The sequence below is a fragment of the Mangifera indica genome, unplaced genomic scaffold, assembly GCF_011075055.1.
Source record: "Mangifera indica cultivar Alphonso unplaced genomic scaffold, CATAS_Mindica_2.1 Un_0105, whole genome shotgun sequence".
In the NCBI taxonomy this organism is placed as follows: Eukaryota; Viridiplantae; Streptophyta; class Magnoliopsida; order Sapindales; family Anacardiaceae; genus Mangifera; species Mangifera indica.
The window spans coordinates 17,599-39,064 of record NW_025401197.1 but is presented as its reverse complement, the minus strand read 5'-3'; the positions used below and the strand labels follow the sequence as shown (position 1 = coordinate 39,064).

Below are 21,466 nucleotides of genomic sequence, written 5' to 3'. Positions count from 1 at the left end.
ATAATTGTTAAGTGAGGTAGGTGCGTGTAGGTCCATCTCAATGAAAATTGGGCTAGGCTAGGCTGGGCTGGGCCCAATCCGAATTGAAAACTGATACTTGGATGACGTAACAAAAGGAGACGTGTCTGTAGGTTTTATGGTGATGTGACTTGAAAATATAATTAAATTAAAAATAATAGAATATTCAACTAAGAAATCCAAAAGAAAAATAGTAATAATTATTTATTTTAGTTTTATTAGATAGGGATATTAATTTAATATCAATAGTACGTAAGATTCGGTCTTCATAATCGCAAATGCAAGTATGGGCCGATATTTCAATGGGCTCCTTGTCTTTGGTGATTTGGCTGGATCACAGCCAACTGTAACATTTACATCAGCCTTCTTTTTGATCCATTTTTATCGATGACGTGGCAGAAATAACTTTTCATCACTGGAGATAACCAGCTCCCTAAAACCTCCGGTAACCCCCATTTTCGAAAGCTTTATCTGCACCATTACTCCTAGCCGTCTTCAGGTTCGCTTCTATCTGATTCCTTTTTATTTCGATTTACGTTTTGCTATCATCTAGTTTCTGTGGCTTTTATTTGCTATTATTTATTTCATTTTGTTTGCGAACAGTAAATCGCAGTCATGTTTATGACGAGATTTATCGGGCGGTCGTTCCTGGCTGCGGCAAAGTCAGAGTCATCTGCAGCTACTGCTACGATGTCTACGTCAGGGCACAATCCTCTTGAGGAGCTTTTTGAGAAAGATAGAAGTCTTGATGATCAAAAACCTGTTTATGGTACGATCATCTATGTTTTCATTTTTCCCTCTGTGATCTTTACTTCTTCTTTTTGTTTTTGCCTAATTGCTGTTAACTTATTATTTTGAATAGAAGGGCCATGTCATTATATCTTACAATAACGAGTTTGGAGCTTGTTGACACAAACTAGGTCGAAGAAGAAAACATGGCCTGGCAACTCATTGTAGAACGCAAATTAGTTGGTGCTCGAATTTTCATGTAGAATGTTTGGTCTTTCTCTAAATTGAAGCTGTAAAAATTGTGTGTGGCATTAATTTTGTGGATTATGCCTTAGTTTTTTTTTTTTTTTTTTTTGTATTTTGCTCTCTGTTTCCACGAATTGATGATTTACTGAATTTTTACCATTTTAGTCTATAATTCTTATATCATATAGCTAGTGCACTCTTTTCTTTTAGAACCTCCATGCATTGTTTCCCTGTTTTAAGTCTAATTAAAATGCAAAAGCCAAAACCTCTGCACCTCTCTGTCTATCCATGGGATGTGGCTTACTCAGATTAAGACCTCACAATGACTAGCCAACATGAAAATTTGTGTTAGAATTTGAATATAATAATGTTTGGTCTTTCCTATGAACTTTAGTATTTGGGAATTATGGTGTTTCAGCATTGCGTTAAAGCAAATTTCACAGTAAGGTCAAGTGTCCCAAGTCCTAAAATTCCATCGCATTGATAAAATTAAGAGTTTGCATGTTTGGACCCATGTGTCTTTGTTTATGTGGATCTGCATGATTTGGCCAATACTATTGGGTCATCCATAAGCTTGAATTTTGGAATTAATGAAGTTTCATCAAATTCTCTTATTTACTTTGTGAAGTGTTGACAGAAAAAATCAGATTTAAAAACTAGAAAGCTATTGTTTTATGATATCATTAATCTTAGTGTCTAATAATTAGCTGCATATTTAACATTTTTGGTTTAGATATCACATTAAATTGTTAATATCTTTGTGTGAATTTAGCTCTGTTCTCAAATTTATTTTTTTTCATGTGGGGTCATTTTTCACATTTCATCTTATAATTTGTATCCCTGTCTGTTGTGAAAATTGTAAGTAAATTTTTAATCAAAGGTATAGATTAAAAGTTCTTTCTCAAAAGATTGCTTATGTCAGGTCGAAGTTGGAAAGCTTCGGAACTGCGCTTGAAGTCATGGGATGATCTTCATAAGCTATGGTATGTTATATTGAAGGAGAAAAACATGCTGATGACTCAACGCCAGATGCTTCATGCTCAGAACCTACGATTTCCCAATCCAGAGCGTCTTCCCAAGGTATAAATGACTTTTTTGACCTACATCATTGAGCAGCTTCTTTTCTATTATATGATACACAATCACAAATGTTGCTTGTGGCTTTGGTTAACATACTCTGGTTTTTCATAATGTGGAAAATAAAACATAGCTACAAAGTCAACATAGGGCATCAGTAAAGTAAGTCTGCTATTGATTTGCTAGTTTCTAGAAACTCTGAGTACGCTTCTATATAAATGAAGAAAAAATAAGTTGGATGACACGAAGGGTGTTTAATCTGTTTCAGACTGCTCACTTGTCTTGCTGTCAGTTAGTTTGCTGATGAAAAAACTAATTTTTTTAGAAATTATACACGCATAGCTCACTGTGGAATATTTTTATGAAACTAGCCTAAATGGATAATGAATTCAAATTTTTTGGCATTTTTGGTGCTCAAAGATATCCATCATGAGTTAAGCTTTGTGGCATTCCTCTGTGATCTGGAATGTAGTTAAGTGTGATCTGAAGGGTGGAATATTCATTGGTATGGAGTCAATGGACCTTAATTTGCAAGCATTAAAGAGTGCACTGAAGGCTGTGAGTTTGTGGTTGGGAATTCATGCTTAACCAGAAGAGACATGAATGCTATGAATACAAAGTTGCCATCTTATAATTTCAGCTCTTCAAGTTTGTAGAATCAATAAACTTTGAGAGATTAAAAGTGCCCCACATAAATTCTTTTTTAATATATTTTTGACCTTTGGAAAAATGGTTTAATCATGCTGCATGCAAAATTTTTTTGCTTTAATTTCTTACAGTGTCTAAGATTCTTCTTTTGCTTGTTTCTTCCGGCAACAACATTGCTAACAAGATTTGTGTTTTTAATCATCATGAAATTTAGGTGAGGAAGTCAATGTGCCGTATCAAGCATGTACTCACAGAAAGAGCAATTGAAGAGTCAGATCCTAGGAGGTCCGCCGAGATGAAAAGGATGATAAATGCTTTGTGATGCTTTCTAAGTTAGTATCACTTTTGTTGGTAGGATGTGATAGTGCCTATTTTGCTCGGTTAAAAAATACGGACTGGTGATTCTCCAATTTCTTTACTACTTATCCTAAATTTGTAGAAGATTTTGTTGAGTTGTGTTATGACTGCTGGATTTACTATTTTGGTAGAGATATAATTTGAATCTTGTAATTTTTCTGTGTAACAATTGAAAGTATTGTATGGTTTAGAACTAGCAACCATGTGAGCTAGCTTGGAGCAGACAAATAATTTTAAGGGACCATTGGACAAAATATATTGGTGGAGAATATCTGAATAATGCACTGCCCAGCACTCTTGAATTAAACAATTGACTTCGAAAAGTTTACTTGCAAATTGCTGTGAATAATCTGTTACTGATTATTTTGGATACACAATAAAAACTGAGAGCTGTCATCTTGTTTGTTTGTAACCCAAAAATATCAGGCAATGAGGCCCATTACTTTTACCAATGAAAGAGAGTTCTGTCGATTCAATTCAACAGTCAAAGAATATCCCCTTGAGCGATGAACTGATGCTTGGGGAAGGTACGGATCTGGTATGTGTTGATTAAAATAACTTTATTGTCCTTTATTAATTCTTAAATCACATTTCAGGCAATGATACCCAATAGTCATAATGCACACTTCATTCATTCACAAATAATCATGTGTGCCATTTTCAGAGCCTCACTTATATTGTTTAGATTCATAATTTCTTTTCACTGCCCACCTTCTGAACACTACATTGTTGGAGTTTGGCAGTATATGCAATGTCGAAACATTCTGAAGCTTTATTTTTAATAGAGTTGGAAAAGTATAAGAACACACTGTTTGCCACTGTTTTGTGTGGTCTTTGTCTCATTTTGCAGCTGCCAAAAGTTTAAAAAAAAAAAAAAAGCTGCAACAGGACATGGTCGATTTTATTTTGGGTTTGAATTGAATCAATTAAATCCATGTTTTCAGTTTTTTGACTCACCAGTAACCAATTATGGTGTTGCTGATAAGGGAGAAGAGAAGCAGAGGATGCTGCTGCTTATCTTACCTAACTCTACTCATTATTAATAAACATGCATGAATAACTAGAAGATGGAGACAAACCAACATAACTGTTGAAGCTTATTTCGAGAATCATCTTTCTGTAGAATAAAGAGAGGCAGAGGGTAATCTGTCTTCAAGTATTAAAAGCATCAAGACTTTCGACATTAGGTGCCCCGCTGTGTCTGCAAGTTGCGAGGCTTCTGTTGTGGCCATGAAATAGGATTCTGACAACTCTTCAGAACTGTCTTATGACGTGTCTTTTCATACTACTTTCTCTTCTGCTATTTGCAGAGAGCCAGAGATTTACCCAATCAAAAACCGCCCAATGGTGAGAATGACTGGCGCTTTTATAAATTTTCTCGCCCCCTTTTTAGCTGCAATTTGGCTCTAATACCTTATTGGTCGCCTGGTCAGTTCTAATAGTTCTTGTTGGATCAATAACGACTATTCTTCCCCTTGGTTGGAAACATCAATTTCTTTTTTTCCCTGAATTCTCTTTAAATAAAAAAAAGCCTCAAATATAAAAATATTACATCCTAATAATTTTACAAATTTTAAAATTTATAATTTAATCATTATAATTTAAGTTTAAAAATCCAAAATTGTTATCATTAACAATTCACCAAGACCAAGTTTAAAATTTGACAACCTTAGTTTATATATTGCTCGGGAGCTGTCAAGTACCAATGTCACAACTATATTTGTGCAAACGGTTGATTTTTTATTATTTGAGTTAGATAATTATTTTTTAAGAGAATATTTATTTTTTACTCTATCACTATCACTCGTAAAGAATGTGATTATTGTAATGTAATGTAGGGTGGCCACAAATAATAATGGTGGGAGTGTTAATAGCAAATTTACTATTTAAAAATATATTAAAATTTTTTTTGTTAATTTAATATAATAAAATAATTTAACTTTATATATCTATATAAAATTATTTTAATTACAGAATCATGCTTACTGAAGCAAAGCAGCAAAGAATCTACAAGTTGACAGAAACAGTAACAGATTTACATCACACTTTTACAACCTTATTAATGCGTGTTGGAACAAGGCAAGACAAGACAACCTTAACTTCTCATCATAATGCCCCCCTCCCACTTCCCCTCATGTGCAAATTTTCAAATCCCCATTCTACCCTCGCTTGGCTGGGCCCATCATTTTATAGTAACAACTAAATTTCCAAATACACAAAAAAAAGTCAAGGATCAGTCAGTATTCATAAAATCAATTCACCTGTGTCACATTTTCCATGAAGGCATTGCATTTTCACCATAAACTCACCGATACGTCAATTTATCATTTCCCTGTCTGCCCTGTTTGCCCGATCTGCCCTTGCCGCTGCCCGTTCTGCCTACCAAGTACCCAAGTACGCTTTTACTTTTGCTGTCTCTCTCTTCGATTTCTGTTGGGTTTTACTCTCTCTCTCTCTAAATCGACGGCTTGAATTCCATATCCTTTGTTCCAGCTCGATCACGATTCCGCGATCTGCCCTTCAATTAGATCGTCGTAGAGGATTTCTGTCGAACGAAGACGAGGAATTCGGGATTTGAATTAGTTTTTTTTTTTTTATGGTGAGGGCTGGCTAGGGTTTTGGATTTGGGGCTGGTGGGATCTATTGTAAACTAGGGAGGAAAAGAGGTTAATTTGGGGAAATTTCGAGGAAAGTGAATTGATGGTAGTCGTTTCAGGGCAAAATGCAAGGGTATTATGTGTATGCATGGGTGGAAGGCAGGTGAAGAGGAGAGAAACGGGCGGGTCGGCACATGTCGACTGTCCCATCACGTGCTAGCGTAGCTGGTGATGGTGCTTCTTCTTCTTCCAATTCAGCTAGTTCGTTTAATAAGGTATTTCACGTTTTTAGGTTTTTGTTCTATATCATTGATTGGATTTTCTTTTTGATTGCGGCCAAATTGTTGACATCGATCTATATATTTTTAAGATGCGTGTAATTTTTGAAGCTGGGGATGTGGGTTTGTTGGAGAGTTTGTACGGTATATCGGCTTTGTGAGGTTTTGGAATAATCGATGTTAAGCTATTGATAAATTCTCCGTAGTTTTGTGGTATTTACGTGTTTCATTGACGTCAAATTGGAGAAGCAAGCCAGTTTTGAGAATTTTGCTCTTAATTGATTTTATCTTCTAATTCTTCTTTCGTATAATATTCTGGAGATGTGGTCGTCTGCTTCCCATACATCTCCGTGGGGCCATTATTTAACGAACAGATTATATCTACAGGATGTAAGTAATGTGGGTTTTGCTTGATTGGAGTGTAAAAGGATTTGAATTATTGTTAGTTGCCAATTCTTGGAATATGCTGTGTGATTCAATTAGTCACTTAGAGATGAATGCAGATTAAGTAATTTGGAGTCTAGATAAATTGAGGGAAGGAAGAGATCATTTTATTCTAGGAAATTTTCTTTTCCATTGGAGTATGAAAATGAAAGCTTTGAGTTTGATGCCAAAATGCTGGAGTTAGTGAAACACAGTCAGAAGTGCTTGGCTGCTGGAAAGGGATCGCCCTGCTAGTTGCAAGAAGCAAGATGTTTAAGTTAAATCAATTGTTTTCCTTTTCTTGATATCTGTGCTCAAGAATTTTGATTATCACAAAGTTAAATGGGCTTGTAAATAGAAAGGAGTGGAGATTTATATGCCCAAACAAAATGTATAATTTGAAGGCTTATCTATTGTCCCAGTTTTAGTTCTAATTGTGAATATTGTATCAGTGCTTCTGTATCTACTTGTAATTGAGGTTTTGTTGAATCTTGTATATATGCTTGCTTTGTTATTCTTATGAATTTCTTGACACGTCAAGAAAGGAAAATGTTTTATTGAAGTTTTAGGATGTCTGGTTGAAACTCAAAATATGTGATCTGAGATTGTTTATTCTTTAAGTATTTTTTATTGAAGAAAGCCTGAGTTTATGAAAAATTGGATATTCAAGGCTTTCATCCTTTTTCTTGCCATCACAAGCAGCTTGAGTCTGCAATGAATGCAACAGAATAGTTTAGTTGGATGTTTTTATGTTAATTTATGTTACTTTGGAGCTTTTGAATTCATAACTTTATGGTATCATTGTTCCCAGTGGTTTTTCTTATTGGCTATTATCTTGACTACAACAATATGTCTGTAGGTTGAGTGGTCATGATGATGGTAGCTATCAGTAGTTGGCACTCAAATTTTCTTTTTTCATTTATTTTGTTGATCTTTACCTACTAATTTTTTTTTTCAGGTCAGTCAGTTCATTATTTTGTCTTTTAAAGTTATACATTACGTAGATTTTCTTTTAGTCAAGTCAGTATTTTGTTCACCAAACCAAATTTTCTTGTTATTCTCCACAGGATGGGCGCAAGATCAGTGTTGGAGATTGTGCTCTTTTTAAACCACCCCAGGATTCCCCACCTTTCATTGGAATAATTCGATCTCTGACTTCTAGCGAAGAGAACAAGTTAAAGTTAAGTGTTAATTGGCTCTACCGACCTGCTGAAGTAAAACTTGGCAAAGGCATCCTGTTGGAAGCTGCGCCAAACGAAATCTTTTTCTCCTTTCATAAGGATGAGATTCCTGCTGCTTCCTTACTGCATCCGTGTAAAGTTGCATTCCTTCCAAAAGGTGTTGAACTTCCGTCAGGATTTTGCTCATTTGTGTGTCGACGAGTTTATGATATTAAACGCAAGTGTTTATGGTGGCTAACTGATCAAGATTTCCTTGATGTGAGTGATGCAATTGCATGTCTTGTTCCATTTAAAATAGGTTATTGATTCTTATGTAGTAATTTACACATCTTCTTTTTCAGGGTTGGCAGGAAGAAATAGATAAGCTTTTATCTAAGACACGTATAGAGATGCATGCAACAGTGCAGCCAGGTGGCCGTTCTCCAAAGCGAATGAATGGTCCAACATCAACATCACAGTTAAAACCAGGTTCTGATAGTGTACAGAACAGTGCGTCTTCATTTGCTTCACAAGTTAAGGGGAGGAAAAGAGAGCCGGGAGATCAAGGCTCTGACCCTGTTAAAAGAGAGCGCTCAACAAAGATGGATGACACGGATTTTGGTCATGCTAGATCAGAAACTACTTTAAGATCCGAGATTGCCAAAATCACTGAGAAAGGTGGTCTTGTTGATTTTGAAGGCGTGGAAAAGTTGGTACAGCTCATGATGCTGGAGAAAAATGAGAAGAAGATAGACTTGGTCTGCCGGTCTATGCTTGCTGGTGTGGTGGCAGCAACAGATAAATTAGATTGCCTCAGTAGGTTTGTGCAGCTTAAGGGTTTGCCAGTCTTTGATGAATGGCTCCAGGAGGTACACAAAGGTAAACTTGGTGATGGTAGTAGCCCTAAGGATGGTGATAAGTCTATTGAGGAATTTCTCCTAGTTTCACTTCGTGCGCTTGATAAGCTGCCAGTTAATCTTCATGCCTTGCAAATGTGTAATATTGGGAAGTCTGTGAATCATTTGCGTTCACATAAGAATGTGGAAATTCAGAAGAAAGCTAGGAGCTTGGTTGACACATGGAAGAAACGTGTTGAAGCTGAAATGGATGCAAAAACTGGTTCAAATCAGGCTGTGTCCTGGCCTTCCAGAACACGGAATTCTGGTGGATCTTTGGATGTTGCCATTAAGAGCTCAGGAATGCAACTTTCTGGTTCAAAAAATGCTTCTGTCAAGCTTGTCCAGGGGGAGACTGCTACAAAATCTGCGTCTTTCGGGTGTATAAAACCATCTCCTTCACCTGCATCAGTGAGTACAAACCTAAAGGATGGACAGCCACGAAATGCTAGTGCTAGTGGGGCCTCTGATCTTCCTTCAACTCCAGCTAGAGATGAGAAAAGCAGCAGTTCCAGTCAGTCCCATAATAATAGTCAGTCTTGTTCCAGTGACCATGCGAAAACTGGGGGTTTCTCTGGGAAGGAGGATGCTAGAAGTTCAACAGCTGGTTCAATGACTGTGAATAAGATCTCTGGTGGTTCTTCACGGTCTCGGAAATCGACAAGTGGCTTCCCTGGGTCAGCTCAATCTGGTGGTCAAAGGGACCATGGGTCAAGCAGAAATTCTTCCTCCCACAGAAACCCAGTGTTGGAAAAATTATCAGAGTCTGGTGTGACTTGTGAAAAGACACCTGATATGCCCATAGTAGAGGGGATTAGTCATAAATTTATTGTTAAAATTCCAAATCGTGGTCGTAGTCCTGCACAGAGTGCCTGTGCCACATCGTTTGAAGAACCCTCAGTGATGAACAGCAGAGCTTCTTCTCCTGTGCTTTTGGATAAACATGATCAATTTGATCATAATTCAAAGGAAAAGGGTGATGGCTTTCAACCCAATATTCCTTCTGATTTGAATAATGAATCTTGGCAAAGCAATGATTTCAAAGATGTTCTTACTGGGTCTGATGAGGGAAATGGATCACCTGCTACTGCTCCTGAAGAAGAGCGCCGTAGGATTGGTGATGAGACTGGAAAAATGGTTGAGATTTCAAAAGCTGCCTCCTCATCATCCGGAAATGATCTCAAATCGGGGAACTTGCGTGAGGGTTCATACAGCTCAATGAATGCATTGATTGAAAGTTGTGTCAAGTACTCTGAAGCCAAGGCATCTATGCCTGTTGGGGATGATGCTGGGATGAATCTGCTTGCTAGTGTGGCTGCTGGGGAGATTTCCAAATCTGGCATGGCCTCACCAGCTGATTCCCCTCAACGGAACACCCCTGTTGTGGATCACTCTTGCCATGTCAATGATTCAAGAATAAAATCGTCTCCTCGATGTGATCTTGGTCAAGACCAAAGTAAGACTCTTGATTCTGCTGATGATGAACGTGAGAAGCAGGTTCCTTCTGGTACTGTTTGGGCTAAGAATACAGACAGTAGAAACAGTCCCTTATTTTCTCTGGAGAAACCTGCAGGGGACCTTAGTGGACAACATAATGGAATTTCGGAAGATGCAACTGAGGTTGCACAAGTTGCACCTTCTGCTAGCATTGGAGAGAAGAACTCTGCTGGTGAAGAAGGCAAAGAACTTATAGTGAAAAAGGCAAGTGGAGTGCCTGCTGATAGCATTCCAGGTATCAAACAAAAGATAAGTGGGTCTTTGTTAACCGAAGATAAGGTCTCTGAATCAGGTATAGAAATTGAAACAAAAGGCTTTGAAGGATCATCTAACCCATCTTTTGAGATTGATAGTGAGAAGAATAAAGTGATGTCTTGTGAAGGGTTAAACGATGGTGTGCGAAATGAGTCCAAGCCTGCTACAGTGATGCATCCTGAGTTTGGGAAAAAAACAGATGAAGGGCTGCCGGTTCCCTCTGTTTCTTTTAAGGATATAGATTCAGTGAATGTTGATGATGTTAAGTCTGAGAAGGCTGATGAGACAGATAGCCGGAGACATGTAAAAGACACTGAAATTCAAAAAACTGAATGGGACAGTAATGCTTCTATAACTCATGAGAGCCGAGTTGTAGCTGTTTCAGGTTCAGCTTTTATAGAGCACAAAGGTGAGACTGCAGAGGAAAGTCCAGAAGCTAACAAGGTTAATGTTCAATGTTCTGGTGGACCAACTCCTTCCAAGGCATCTCCTGCATTACAAGTTCAAGAAGTAGAACAGTGTGCAAGATCTAGGGGGTCTAAGACTGAAGTAGACGAATCGGAGGAATCTACATCTGCCACTGCTGATGCTTTTTCTCCTGCTGCAGGGGTTTCAGATATGAATGCAAAAGTGGAATTTGATTTGAATGAAGGCTTTAATGGGGATGATGGGAAATATGGGGATTCAAATAACAATATAAGCCCAGGAGTTACAGGTACTGTTCAGTTAATTAGCCCATTAGCATTTGCTGTTTCTTCTGTGTCAAGTGGCTTTCCTGCTTCAATTACAGTGGCTGCGGCAGCAAAAGGGCCTTTTGTTCCACCAGAGGACCTATTGAGGAGTAAAGGTGCTCTTGGTTGGAAGGGATCAGCAGCCACAAGTGCGTTTCGACCTGCTGAACCAAGAAAGGTTTTGGAGATGTCTCTGAGTACAAGTAATGTTTCTCCTCCTGATGCCACTGCTGTCAAACACACTCGGCTTCCATTGGATATTGATTTGAATGTGCCAGATGAAAGAATCCTTGAGGATATAGCTTCCAGAACTTCTGCTCAGGACGCAGCTTCTGCATCTGAGCAAACAAATAATAGGGACTTGGCACGTGAACCTACCAGTTCTGCACCTGTGCGGTGCTTTCGGGGACTTGATCTTGATTTAAATAGAGTCGAAGAGCCTACCGATTTGGGTAATCTCTCAACATGCAATATTCGTAGACCAGATGTACCACATCAGCCTCTAAAATTGTCATCGGGTTGTCCTAATGGTGAGGTGAGTGTCTGCAGGGACTTTGATTTGAATGATGGACCTGTTGTTGATGAGACTAGTGCTGAACCATCCCTGATTAACCAGCACCTTAGAGGCAGTGTGCCATCCCAGCCATCTGTTTCAAGCCTTTGGGTGAATAATTCAGAGACAGGGAACATTTCTTCATGGTTTTCCACTGGGAACTACTCAGCCATATCAATTCCGTCTATTTTGCCTGATAGAGCTGAGCAGCCTTTTCCCATTGTTGCAACTGGTGGGCCCCAAAGGATGTTGGGTCCCCTTACTGCTGCTACTCCATTTAGTCCTGATGTTGTCAGGGGCTCAGTGCTGTCATCTTCTCCGGCAGTGACCTTTCCATCCACCTCATTTCAGTATCCTGTCTTCCCTTTTGGTAACAGTTTTCCTCTCCCCTCAGCAACCTTTTCTGGTGGTTCAGCAACATATGTGGATGCATCATCTGGTGGGAGGCTGTGCTTCCCTGGAGTCAATTCACAATTATTAGGACCTGCTGGTGCAGTCTCGTCCCATTACCCTAGGTCTTATGTTGTTAATCTAGCAGATGGCAGCAATAGCGTTGGTGCTGAGAGCAGTAGAAAATGGGGAAGGCAGGTCCTAGATCTGAATGCAGGGCCTGGTGGCCCAGACATAGAAGCTAGAGATGAGATGTCTTCTCTTGCACTGAGGCAATTGTCGGTTGCCAGTTCTCATGCACAAGCAGAAGAGCAAGCAAGGATGTCTCATAGTGCAGGTGGCATTTTGAAGAGGAAGGAACCTGAGGGAGGGTGGGATGGCTACAAGCAGTCCTCGTGGCAGTAGCAATTTGTAGTTTTACAACCCAATGATCCATGAAAGCTTGTAAGTTTTCTAATTAATTTTTCACTTGTGAAGGCCACACTGTTCTTTTGGCCACCTGATTTCAGGGCAAAAGAAAAGAAAACGTAATAGAAATAAAATAAAATGAAGTTCACGACCGCTGTTGGCATTTCCTCTGCTATCACCTCTTTGTTTGTCTTTTTCGGTAACACTTGAGCGATGTTGGATGAGTTATTTCAGAAATTCTGTGCTACAGCTGCTTTTTTATTTCCTTTCTTCTTGTGGGTTAACTTGACAATCGAATCCTTGTACATATGTTTAATTTGTTCAGTAGTTGGATTTGTTGCCACTTTTTTTGTTTATATTTAGTTTGACTCTTTTCCAGCTCCCCAGCTTTTTGAGGATGGGCATTGGCTAATCCTGAGAGGTCATCATCTAGCTTGTCTGCACTTGGAGGATGGGTGTTAAGTGAGTTCTTTGATGTTGTTATTACTCGTCTCCAACCCCCAGCCTTCCGCTGTATCAATCGTATCGTAAAAGAATCTGTTCTGGGTCTTTAAGCTGGGTTTGTTACTTGAGTTTGTCCTGGCTGGCTGCAGATCAGTTTCCCTTTTGTAGATATTTAACTGTTGGAAAGCTTGCACTGTATTACCCTGACATTCAAGTTGGTGTCCATACTGATGTTTAGTATCTTCAGAATTATATACCATTGGACCAACCGCACCTTCCTCTTTCAACCTCATGATATTGGGAGGTTGGTTTGGCTATCTGCTTTAAACGGATTTATTTTATTTTACTTGTCTTTGCTTCCTTGTATATCTTCTCTGCTTATTCATTTTTCTTCTTTTGTTCTTTTATAGACAATATGGCCATTGTACCCACCCTACCTGTCGTGAAAGTACATTTTTCTTGTATTGATAATCATATAGCCTGGGGTTATGAGACTCAGGCTATATTCACTAGTTATTCAATTAGGGACATTGTAGTGGTAGACAAGGTACTATAATTTAAGTACAAACGGAGCATATGTTAGCCTTAGCTGATTATGTTTTCTGATTCTTTTACTTGTATCGATTTGCCGGTTTCTCTTCCTTTGGATTTTCAATTCTTCTGTTGAATGTTAAGTTCAAAATTTCTTGTCATAGTTTTCCATTTTCATTTTTTTTGAAGCTTCTTGATTATTCTAACAATTATTCTGGCCATTGCCATCACCACCATTGCAATCTGATTATACTCATCCATAAATTTGTATGTGAGACGAACCTTTATGATTCAACTTTCTGAGTTTTGGCTATGACCCAAGACATAAAATATGGTTGATGTCAAACTCAGAATTATAATTAGAAAGAAAAAAGGCAACTTTCTACAATACAAGAAAAACAAATAAAATTAGACTTTTCAAGGAAAATGCAACAATTGGAGGTATGGTGAATGGAATTGAAGTGCCTGTAAACGTGATGCTGCTCTTGTTGGAAAACCAAATACACGAGATTGAAGGAACTATTGTGCATGTGTCTTTTTTGTAATCCAAATTTCAAGGAACAGTAAGCCCATCTTTCTGGGGTTGAAACTGATGTTACATTGTATCGAAATAGAATTTGTCGATTCAATCAAAGCAATCTGAGCACCTCTTTTCTCATAATTAATTGCCGAGGCTGGACCAATCTAATTACTTGCACCAAAGCCATGACAATGACAAGTCTGTGTTTAATACCAAGACTTGTCATTTCTTCAATTTTAAATAAAATAAAAATAAAAATAAAAGGTAAATAAATGAATTTATTAAAAGGAAAAAATGATACCAAAACACACAAAAAGAAAAAGGGTGAAATTTGCCAAATTTGTCACAAGGCTGACGTGGAACTGTCAAACCAATAACAACTCACCAAGTAAAACACGTACACATCTGCTTTTTGCCGTCTCTCTCATTCATTGTTTTGTTTCATTTTCTCGCTTCGGGCTACTTTCTCTCTCTAGTTCTCTGTTTCTTTTCGAAGAGGAGAAGTGAGGTCAATCGTTTCGTCGCCTTTCTTTCTGGATCTCGTCTTCAGTTAGATCAGTTTTACATTTGGGATTGGGGTTTAATTTTTTTATTTGTTTAGGTGTTTGATGATCTAGGGTTGGGTTGGGTGTGCTTAAAATCGTGAATAGGTGACAAAAGGAAGGGGTAAAAAAAGGGATTGATGGTACTCGTTTTAGGGCAAAATGCAAGGGTATCATGCGTATTCGTCTGCATGGATGGCGAGCTGGTGAAGGGGAAGACCGCCAGAGGAAACGGCACATGTGGACTGTCCCTCCACGTGGCTCCCCGATTTTAGATGCACTTGCTCATGGTGCTGCCTCTCCTCCTTTGTCTTCTTCTCCCAATTCAACTACTTTCTTTTCTCAGGTATTCACTCTGTTGGGTTTTTGGGATTTTCTGGGGCTTCGTTCATTTCTGTGCAAATGTTTGAAATTCTTCTAGTTTTGTCGATTTCCTGTACTTTCTTTTAGATTGTTGATTGATTGCGGTTCCGGTATTATATAAGAGCCTCACGTTTGTAAATTTCGTGGCTGTTGTAAAATTGACGAAATTTTTGAGAATTTGGTGTTAGGGCTTAATTATGAAAATTGAAGGGAGTGAACTGATTATGTAATGATTATATTCAAGCTTTAAGGTTTTTCTTTTTTTGGTGTCTCTGGAGTTTGTTTATAACGAGTAGGCCTCAAATATGTCGGGACTTTGTGGCAGAACTGATCTAATATGATTCGTGTTAGGCTGTGCAGTTGACAACAAAACTAAATTTGCAATTCATATTCGGAATATGAATATTTCTTTTCTCTTTTGGACTCTTTTGGAGATCTCATTTCATTAACCTTCTTTGGCCCCTGCGTTTTACCATTAATGAGGTCTTCTAATTTGTGTTAAGGTTTTTTTTTTTTTTCACCTCCTAAATATATCAGTCTCATTTTTGGGTGTCATGGCCTTAAATATTTGGAGGATTTTGTGACAATGTACTGAAAGCTGATTCAAATTACTGTTGTAAGAATTAAATTGTCAGCAGTTAATTTAAACCAGTTCTAATATATGGCTTACTCAATCCAAATATCTTACCTGCTTCTGGTATTCCTTGGATAGACAATGGAAAATAGTGATCAGAGTGGAAAATCGCTAAAATAAGGTTGATTCCGAATGGTCCAACTTCAACTTCACAATTAAAGTCTGGTTCTGATAGTGTGCAGAATAGTGCTTCCTGTCATCCACCACAAGTTAAAGGGAAGAAAAGGGAGAGGGGAGATAAGGGCTCTGAGGCTGTTAAGCGGGAACGTTCTTCAAGAATGGAGGATGGGGATTCTGGTCACAATAGATCAGATAGTCTAAAATCTGAGATTGCCAAATTTACTGATAAAGGGGGACTTGTAGACTATGATGGCGTAGAGAAATTGGTGCAGCTCATGATGCCTGAGAAAAAAATAGATTTGGTTTGCCGATCAGTGCTTGCTGGTGTGGTGGCTGCGACAGACAAATTGGATTGCCTTAATTGGTTTGTGCAGCTTAAGGGTTTACCTGTTTATGATGAATGGCTTCAAGAGGTCCACAAAGGAAAGATTGGTGATGGTAACAGCCCCAAAGACGGTGATAGATCAATTGAGGAATTTCTCTTAATTTTACTTCGTGCACTTGATAAACTGCCTATAAATCTTCATGCACTACAAATGTGTAACATTGGCAAGTCTGTTAATCATTTGCGTACACACAAGAATTTGGAAATTCAGAAGAAAGCAAGGAGTTTAGTTGACACCTGGAAGAAACGTGTTGAGGCTGAAATGGATGCAAAACCAAATCAGGGTGTCTCCTGGCCAGCTAGACGCAGGCTTCCAGAAGTTACTCCTGGTGGGAACAGACAATCTGGTGGATCCTCTGAGGTTGCTGTAAAGAGCTTGGTGATGCAGCCTACTGCTTCTAAAACTGCTTCAGTCAAGCTTGTACCGGGGGAGACCACTGCAAAGTCAGCATTTGCATCACCGGTGTCTGTGAAATCAGTACCATCACCTACATCAGTGGGCACAAACCTAAAAGATGGACAATCTCGTAATTATGCTGTTGGTGGTGCAATTGAACTTCCTTCAAATCCGGCAAAGGATGAGACTAGCGCTGAACCATCCCTGGTTAACCAGCACCTTAGAGGCAGTGTGCCATCCCAGCCATCTGTTTCAAGCCTTCGGGTGGATAATTCAGAGACAGGGAACATTTCTTCATGGTCTTCCACTGGGAAGCACTCAGCCATATCAATTCCATCTATTTTGCCTGATAGAGCTGAGCAGCCTTTTCCCATTGTTGCCACTGGTGGGCCCCAAAGGATGTTGGGTCCCCCTACTGCTGCTACTCCATTTAGTCCTGATGTTTTCAGAGGCTCAGTGCTGTCATCTTCTCCGGCAGTGACCTTTCCATCCACCTCATTTCAGTATCCGGTCTTCCCTTTTGGTAACAGTTTTCCTCTCCCATCGGCAACCTTTTCTGGTGGTTCAGCAACATATGTGGATGCATCATCTGATGGGAGGCTGTGCTTCCCTGGAGTCAATTCACAATTATTAGGACCTGCTGGTGTGGAGGATGGGGATTCTGGTCACAATAGATCAGATAGTCTAAAATCTGAGATTGCCAAATTTACTGATAAAGGGGGACTTGTAGACTATGATGGCGTAGAGAAATTGGTGCAGCTCATGATGCCTGAGAAAAAAATAGATTTGGTTTGCCGATCAGTGCTTGCTGGTGTGGTGGCTGCGACAGACAAATTGGATTGCCTTAATTGGTTTGTGCAGCTTAAGGGTTTACCTGTTTATGATGAATGGCTTCAAGAGGTCCACAAAGGAAAGATTGGTGATGGTAACAGCCCCAAAGACGGTGATAGATCAATTGAGGAATTTCTCTTAATTTTACTTCGTGCACTTGATAAACTGCCTATAAATCTTCATGCACTACAAATGTGTAACATTGGCAAGTCTGTTAATCATTTGTGTACACACAAGAATTTGGAAATTCAGAAGAAAGCAAGGAGTTTAGTTGACACCTGGAAGAAACGTGTTGAGGCTGAAATGGATGCAAAACCAAATCAGGGTGTCTCCTGGCCAGCTAGATGCAGGCTTCCAGAAGTTACTCCTGGTGGGAACAGACAATCTGGTGGATCCTCTGAGGTTGCTGTAAAGAGCTTGGTGATGCAGCCTACTGCTTCTAAAACTGCTTCAGTCAAGCTTGTACCGGGGGAGACCACTGCAAAGTCAGCATTTGCATCACCGGTGTCTGTGAAATCAGTACCATCACCTACATCAGTGGGCACAAACCTAAAAGATGGACAATCTCGTAATTATGCTGTTGGTGGTGCAATTGAACTTCCTTCAAATCCGGCAAAGGATGAGACTAGCGCTGAACCATCCCTGGTTAACCAGCACCTTAGAGGCAGTGTGCCATCCCAGCCATCTGTTTCAAGCCTTCGGGTGGATAATTCAGAGACAGGGAACATTTCTTCATGGTCTTCCACTGGGAAGCACTCAGCCATATCAATTCCATCTATTTTGCCTGATAGAGCTGAGCAGCCTTTTCCCATTGTTGCCACTGGTGGGCCCCAAAGGATGTTGGGTCCCCCTACTGCTGCTACTCCATTTAGTCCTGATGTTTTCAGAGGCTCAGTGCTGTCATCTTCTCCGGCAGTGACCTTTCCATCCACCTCATTTCAGTATCCGGTCTTCCCTTTTGGTAACAGTTTTCCTCTCCCATCGGCAACCTTTTCTGGTGGTTCAGCAACATATGTGGATGCATCATCTGATGGGAGGCTGTGCTTCCCTGGAGTCAATTCACAATTATTAGGACCTGCTGGTGTGGAGGATGGGGATTCTGGTCACAATAGATCAGATAGTCTAAAATCTGAGATTGCCAAATTTACTGATAAAGGGGGACTTGTAGACTATGATGGCGTAGAGAAATTGGTGCAGCTCATGATGCCTGAGAAAAAAATAGATTTGGTTTGCCGATCAGTGCTTGCTGGTGTGGTGGCTGCGACAGACAAATTGGATTGCCTTAATTGGTTTGTGCAGCTTAAGGGTTTACCTGTTTATGATGAATGGCTTCAAGAGGTCCACAAAGGAAAGATTGGTGATGGTAACAGCCCCAAAGACGGTGATAGATCAATTGAGGAATTTCTCTTAATTTTACTTCGTGCACTTGATAAACTGCCTATAAATCTTCATGCACTACAAATGTGTAACATTGGCAAGTCTGTTAATCATTTGTGTACACACAAGAATTTGGAAATTCAGAAGAAAGCAAGGAGTTTAGTTGACACCTGGAAGAAACGTGTTGAGGCTGAAATGGATGCAAAACCAAATCAGGGTGTCTCCTGGCCAGCTAGATGCAGGCTTCCAGAAGTTACTCCTGGTGGGAACAGACAATCTGGTGGATCCTCTGAGGTTGCTGTAAAGAGCTTGGTGATGCAGCCTACTGCTTCTAAAACTGCTTCAGTCAAGCTTGTACCGGGGGAGACCACTGCAAAGTCAGCATTTGCATCACCGGTGTTTGTGAAATCAGTACCATCACCTACATCAGTGGGCACAAACCTAAAAGATGGACAATCTCGTAATTATGCTGTTGGTGGTGCAATTGAACTTCCTTCAAATCCGGCAAAGGATGAGACTAGCGCTGAACCATCCCTGGTTAACCAGCACCTTAGAGGCAGTGTGCCATCCCAGCCAACTGTTTCAAGCCTTCGGGTGGATAATTCAGAGACAGGGAACATTTCTTCATGGTCTTCCACTGGGAAGCACTCGGCCATATCAATTCCATCTATTTTGCCTGATAGAGCTGAGCAGCCTTTTCCCATTGTTGCCACTGGTGGGCCCCAAAGGATGTTGGGTCCCCCTACTGCTGCTACTCCATTTAGTCCTGATGTTTTCAGAGGCTCAGTGCTGTCATCTTCTCCGGCAGTGACCTTTCCATCCACCTCATTTCAGTATCCGGTCTTCCCTTTTGGTAACAGTTTTCCTCTCCCATCGGCAACCTTTTCTGGTGGTTCAGCAACATATGTGGATGCATCATCTGGTGGGAGGCTGTGCTTCCCTGGAGTCAATTCACAATTATTAGGACCTGCTGGTGCAGTCTCGTCCCATTACCCTAGGCCTTATGTTGTTAATCTAGCAGATGGCAGCAATAGCGTTGGTGCTGAGAGCAGTAGAAAATGGGGAAGGCAGGTCCTAGATCCGAATGCAGGGCCTGGTGGCCCAGACATAGAAGGTAGAGATGAGATGTCTTCTCTTGCACTGAGGCAATTGTCGGTTGCCAGTTCTCATGCACAAGCAGAAGAGCAAGCAAGGATGTATCATATTGCAGGTGGCATTTTGAAGAGGAGGGAACCTGAGGGAGGGTGGGATGGCTGCAAGCAGTCCTCGTGGCAGTAGCAATTTGTAGTTTTACAACCCAATGATCCATGAAAGCTTGTAAGTTTTCTAATTAATTTTTCACTTGTGAAGGCCACACTGTTCTTTTGGCCACCTGATTTCAGGGCAAAAGAAAAGAAAACGTAATAGAAATAAAATAAAATGAAGTTCACGACCGCTGTTGGCATTTCCTCTGCTATCACCTCTTTGTTTGTCTTTTTCGGTAACACTTGAGCGATGTTGGATGAGTTATTTCAGAAATTCTGTGCTACAGCTGCTTTTTTATTTCCTTTCTTCTTGTGGGTTAACTTGACAATCGAATCCTTGTACATATGTTTAATTTGTTCAGTAGTTGGATTTGTTGCCACTTTTTTTGTTTATATTTAGTTTGACTCTTTTCCAGCTCCCCAGCTTTTTGAGGATGGGCATTGGCTAATCCTGAGAGGTCATCATCTAGCTTGTCTGCACTTGGAGGATGGGTGTTAAGTGAGTTCTTTGATGTTGTTATTACTCGTCTCCAACCCCCAGCCTTCCGCTGTATCAATCGTATCGTAAAAGAATCTGTTCTGGGTCTTTAAGCTGGGTTTGTTACTTGAGTTTGTCCTGGCTGGCTGCAGATCAGTTTCCCTTTTGTAGATATTTAACTGTTGGAAAGCTTGCACTGTATTACCCTGACATTCAAGTTGGTGTCCATACTGATGTTTAGTATCTTCAGAATTATATACCATTGGACCAACCGCACCTTCCTCTTTCAACCTCATGATATTGGGAGGTTGGTTTGGCTATCTGCTTTAAACGGATTTATTTTATTTTACTTGTCTTTGCTTCCTTGTATATCTTCTCTGCTTATTCATTTTTCTTCTTTTGTTCTTTTATAGACAATATGGCCATTGTACCCACCCTACCTGTCGTGAAAGTACATTTTTCTTGTATTGATAATCATATAGCCTGGGGTTATGAGACTCAGGCTATATTCACTAGTTATTCAATTAGGGACATTGTAGTGGTAGACAAGGTACTATAATTTAAGTACAAACGGAGCATATGTTAGCCTTAGCTGATTATGTTTTCTGATTCTTTTACTTGTATCGATTTGCCGGTTTCTCTTCCTTTGGATTTTCAATTCTTCTGTTGAATGTTAAGTTCAAAATTTCTTGTCATAGTTTTCCATTTTCATTTTTTTTGAAGCTTCTTGATTATTCTAACAATTATTCTGGCCATTGCCATCACCACCATTGCAATCTGATTATACTCATCCATAAATTTGTATGTGAGACGAACCTTTATGATTCAACTTTCTGAGTTTTGGCTATGACCCAAGACATAAAATATGGTTGATGTCAAACTCAGAATTATAATTAGAAAGAAAAAAGGCAACTTTCTACAATACAAGAAAAACAAATAAAATTAGACTTTTCAAGGAAAATGCAACAATTGGAGGTATGGTGAATGGAATTGAAGTGCCTGTAAACGTGATGCTGCTCTTGTTGGAAAACCAAATACACGAGATTGAAGGAACTATTGTGCATGTGTCTTTTTTGTAATCCAAATTTCAAGGAACAGTAAGCCCATCTTTCTGGGGTTGAAACTGATGTTACATTGTATCGAAATAGAATTTGTCGATTCAATCAAAGCAATCTGAGCACCTCTTTTCTCATAATTAATTGCCGAGGCTGGACCAATCTAATTACTTGCACCAAAGCCATGACAATGACAAGTCTGTGTTTAATACCAAGACTTGTCATTTCTTCAATTTTAAATAAAATAAAAATAAAAATAAAAGGTAAATAAATGAATTTATT

General features: G+C 39.5%; 3 protein-coding genes across 5 annotated transcripts; all 3 read left to right on the top strand.

The window, feature by feature from the left end:
- The first annotated feature begins 365 nt into the window (after positions 1-365).
- On the top strand, positions 366-3,271 carry LOC123207793 (39S ribosomal protein L47, mitochondrial-like). Its single transcript, XM_044625269.1, has 4 exons — positions 366-517; positions 622-787; positions 1,916-2,073; positions 2,933-3,271. Exons 2-4 carry the CDS (start codon positions 634-636, stop codon positions 3,038-3,040), a joined length of 420 nt encoding a protein of 139 aa, XP_044481204.1. The 5' UTR covers positions 366-517; positions 622-633; the 3' UTR covers positions 3,041-3,271.
- Positions 3,272-5,485: 2,214 nt separating this feature from the next.
- LOC123207801 lies at positions 5,486-13,399 on the top strand. 2 transcript variants are annotated; one of them, XM_044625277.1, is made up of 5 exons: positions 5,486-5,947; positions 7,441-7,812; positions 7,896-10,896; positions 10,972-12,299; positions 12,643-13,399. In XM_044625277.1, the coding sequence occupies exons 1-4, from the start codon at positions 5,867-5,869 to the stop codon at positions 12,258-12,260; spliced, it is 4,743 nt and encodes a 1,580-aa protein (XP_044481212.1). In that variant the 5' UTR covers positions 5,486-5,866; the 3' UTR covers positions 12,261-12,299; positions 12,643-13,399. The 2 variants fall into 2 exon arrangements, with proteins under 2 accessions (XP_044481212.1, XP_044481211.1); XM_044625276.1 differs by having other exon boundaries at positions 5,487-5,947; positions 7,896-12,299.
- A 787-nt stretch (positions 13,400-14,186) lies between these two features.
- Positions 14,187-20,824, top strand: LOC123207802. 2 transcript variants are annotated; one of them, XM_044625278.1, is made up of 3 exons: positions 14,187-14,646; positions 15,473-19,724; positions 20,068-20,824. In XM_044625278.1, the coding sequence occupies exons 1-2, from the start codon at positions 14,576-14,578 to the stop codon at positions 19,683-19,685; spliced, it is 4,284 nt and encodes a 1,427-aa protein (XP_044481213.1). In that variant the 5' UTR covers positions 14,187-14,575; the 3' UTR covers positions 19,686-19,724; positions 20,068-20,824. The 2 variants fall into 2 exon arrangements, with proteins under 2 accessions (XP_044481213.1, XP_044481214.1); XM_044625279.1 differs by having other exon boundaries at positions 14,188-14,646; positions 15,376-19,724.
- The last annotated feature ends 642 nt before the right edge of the window (positions 20,825-21,466 follow it).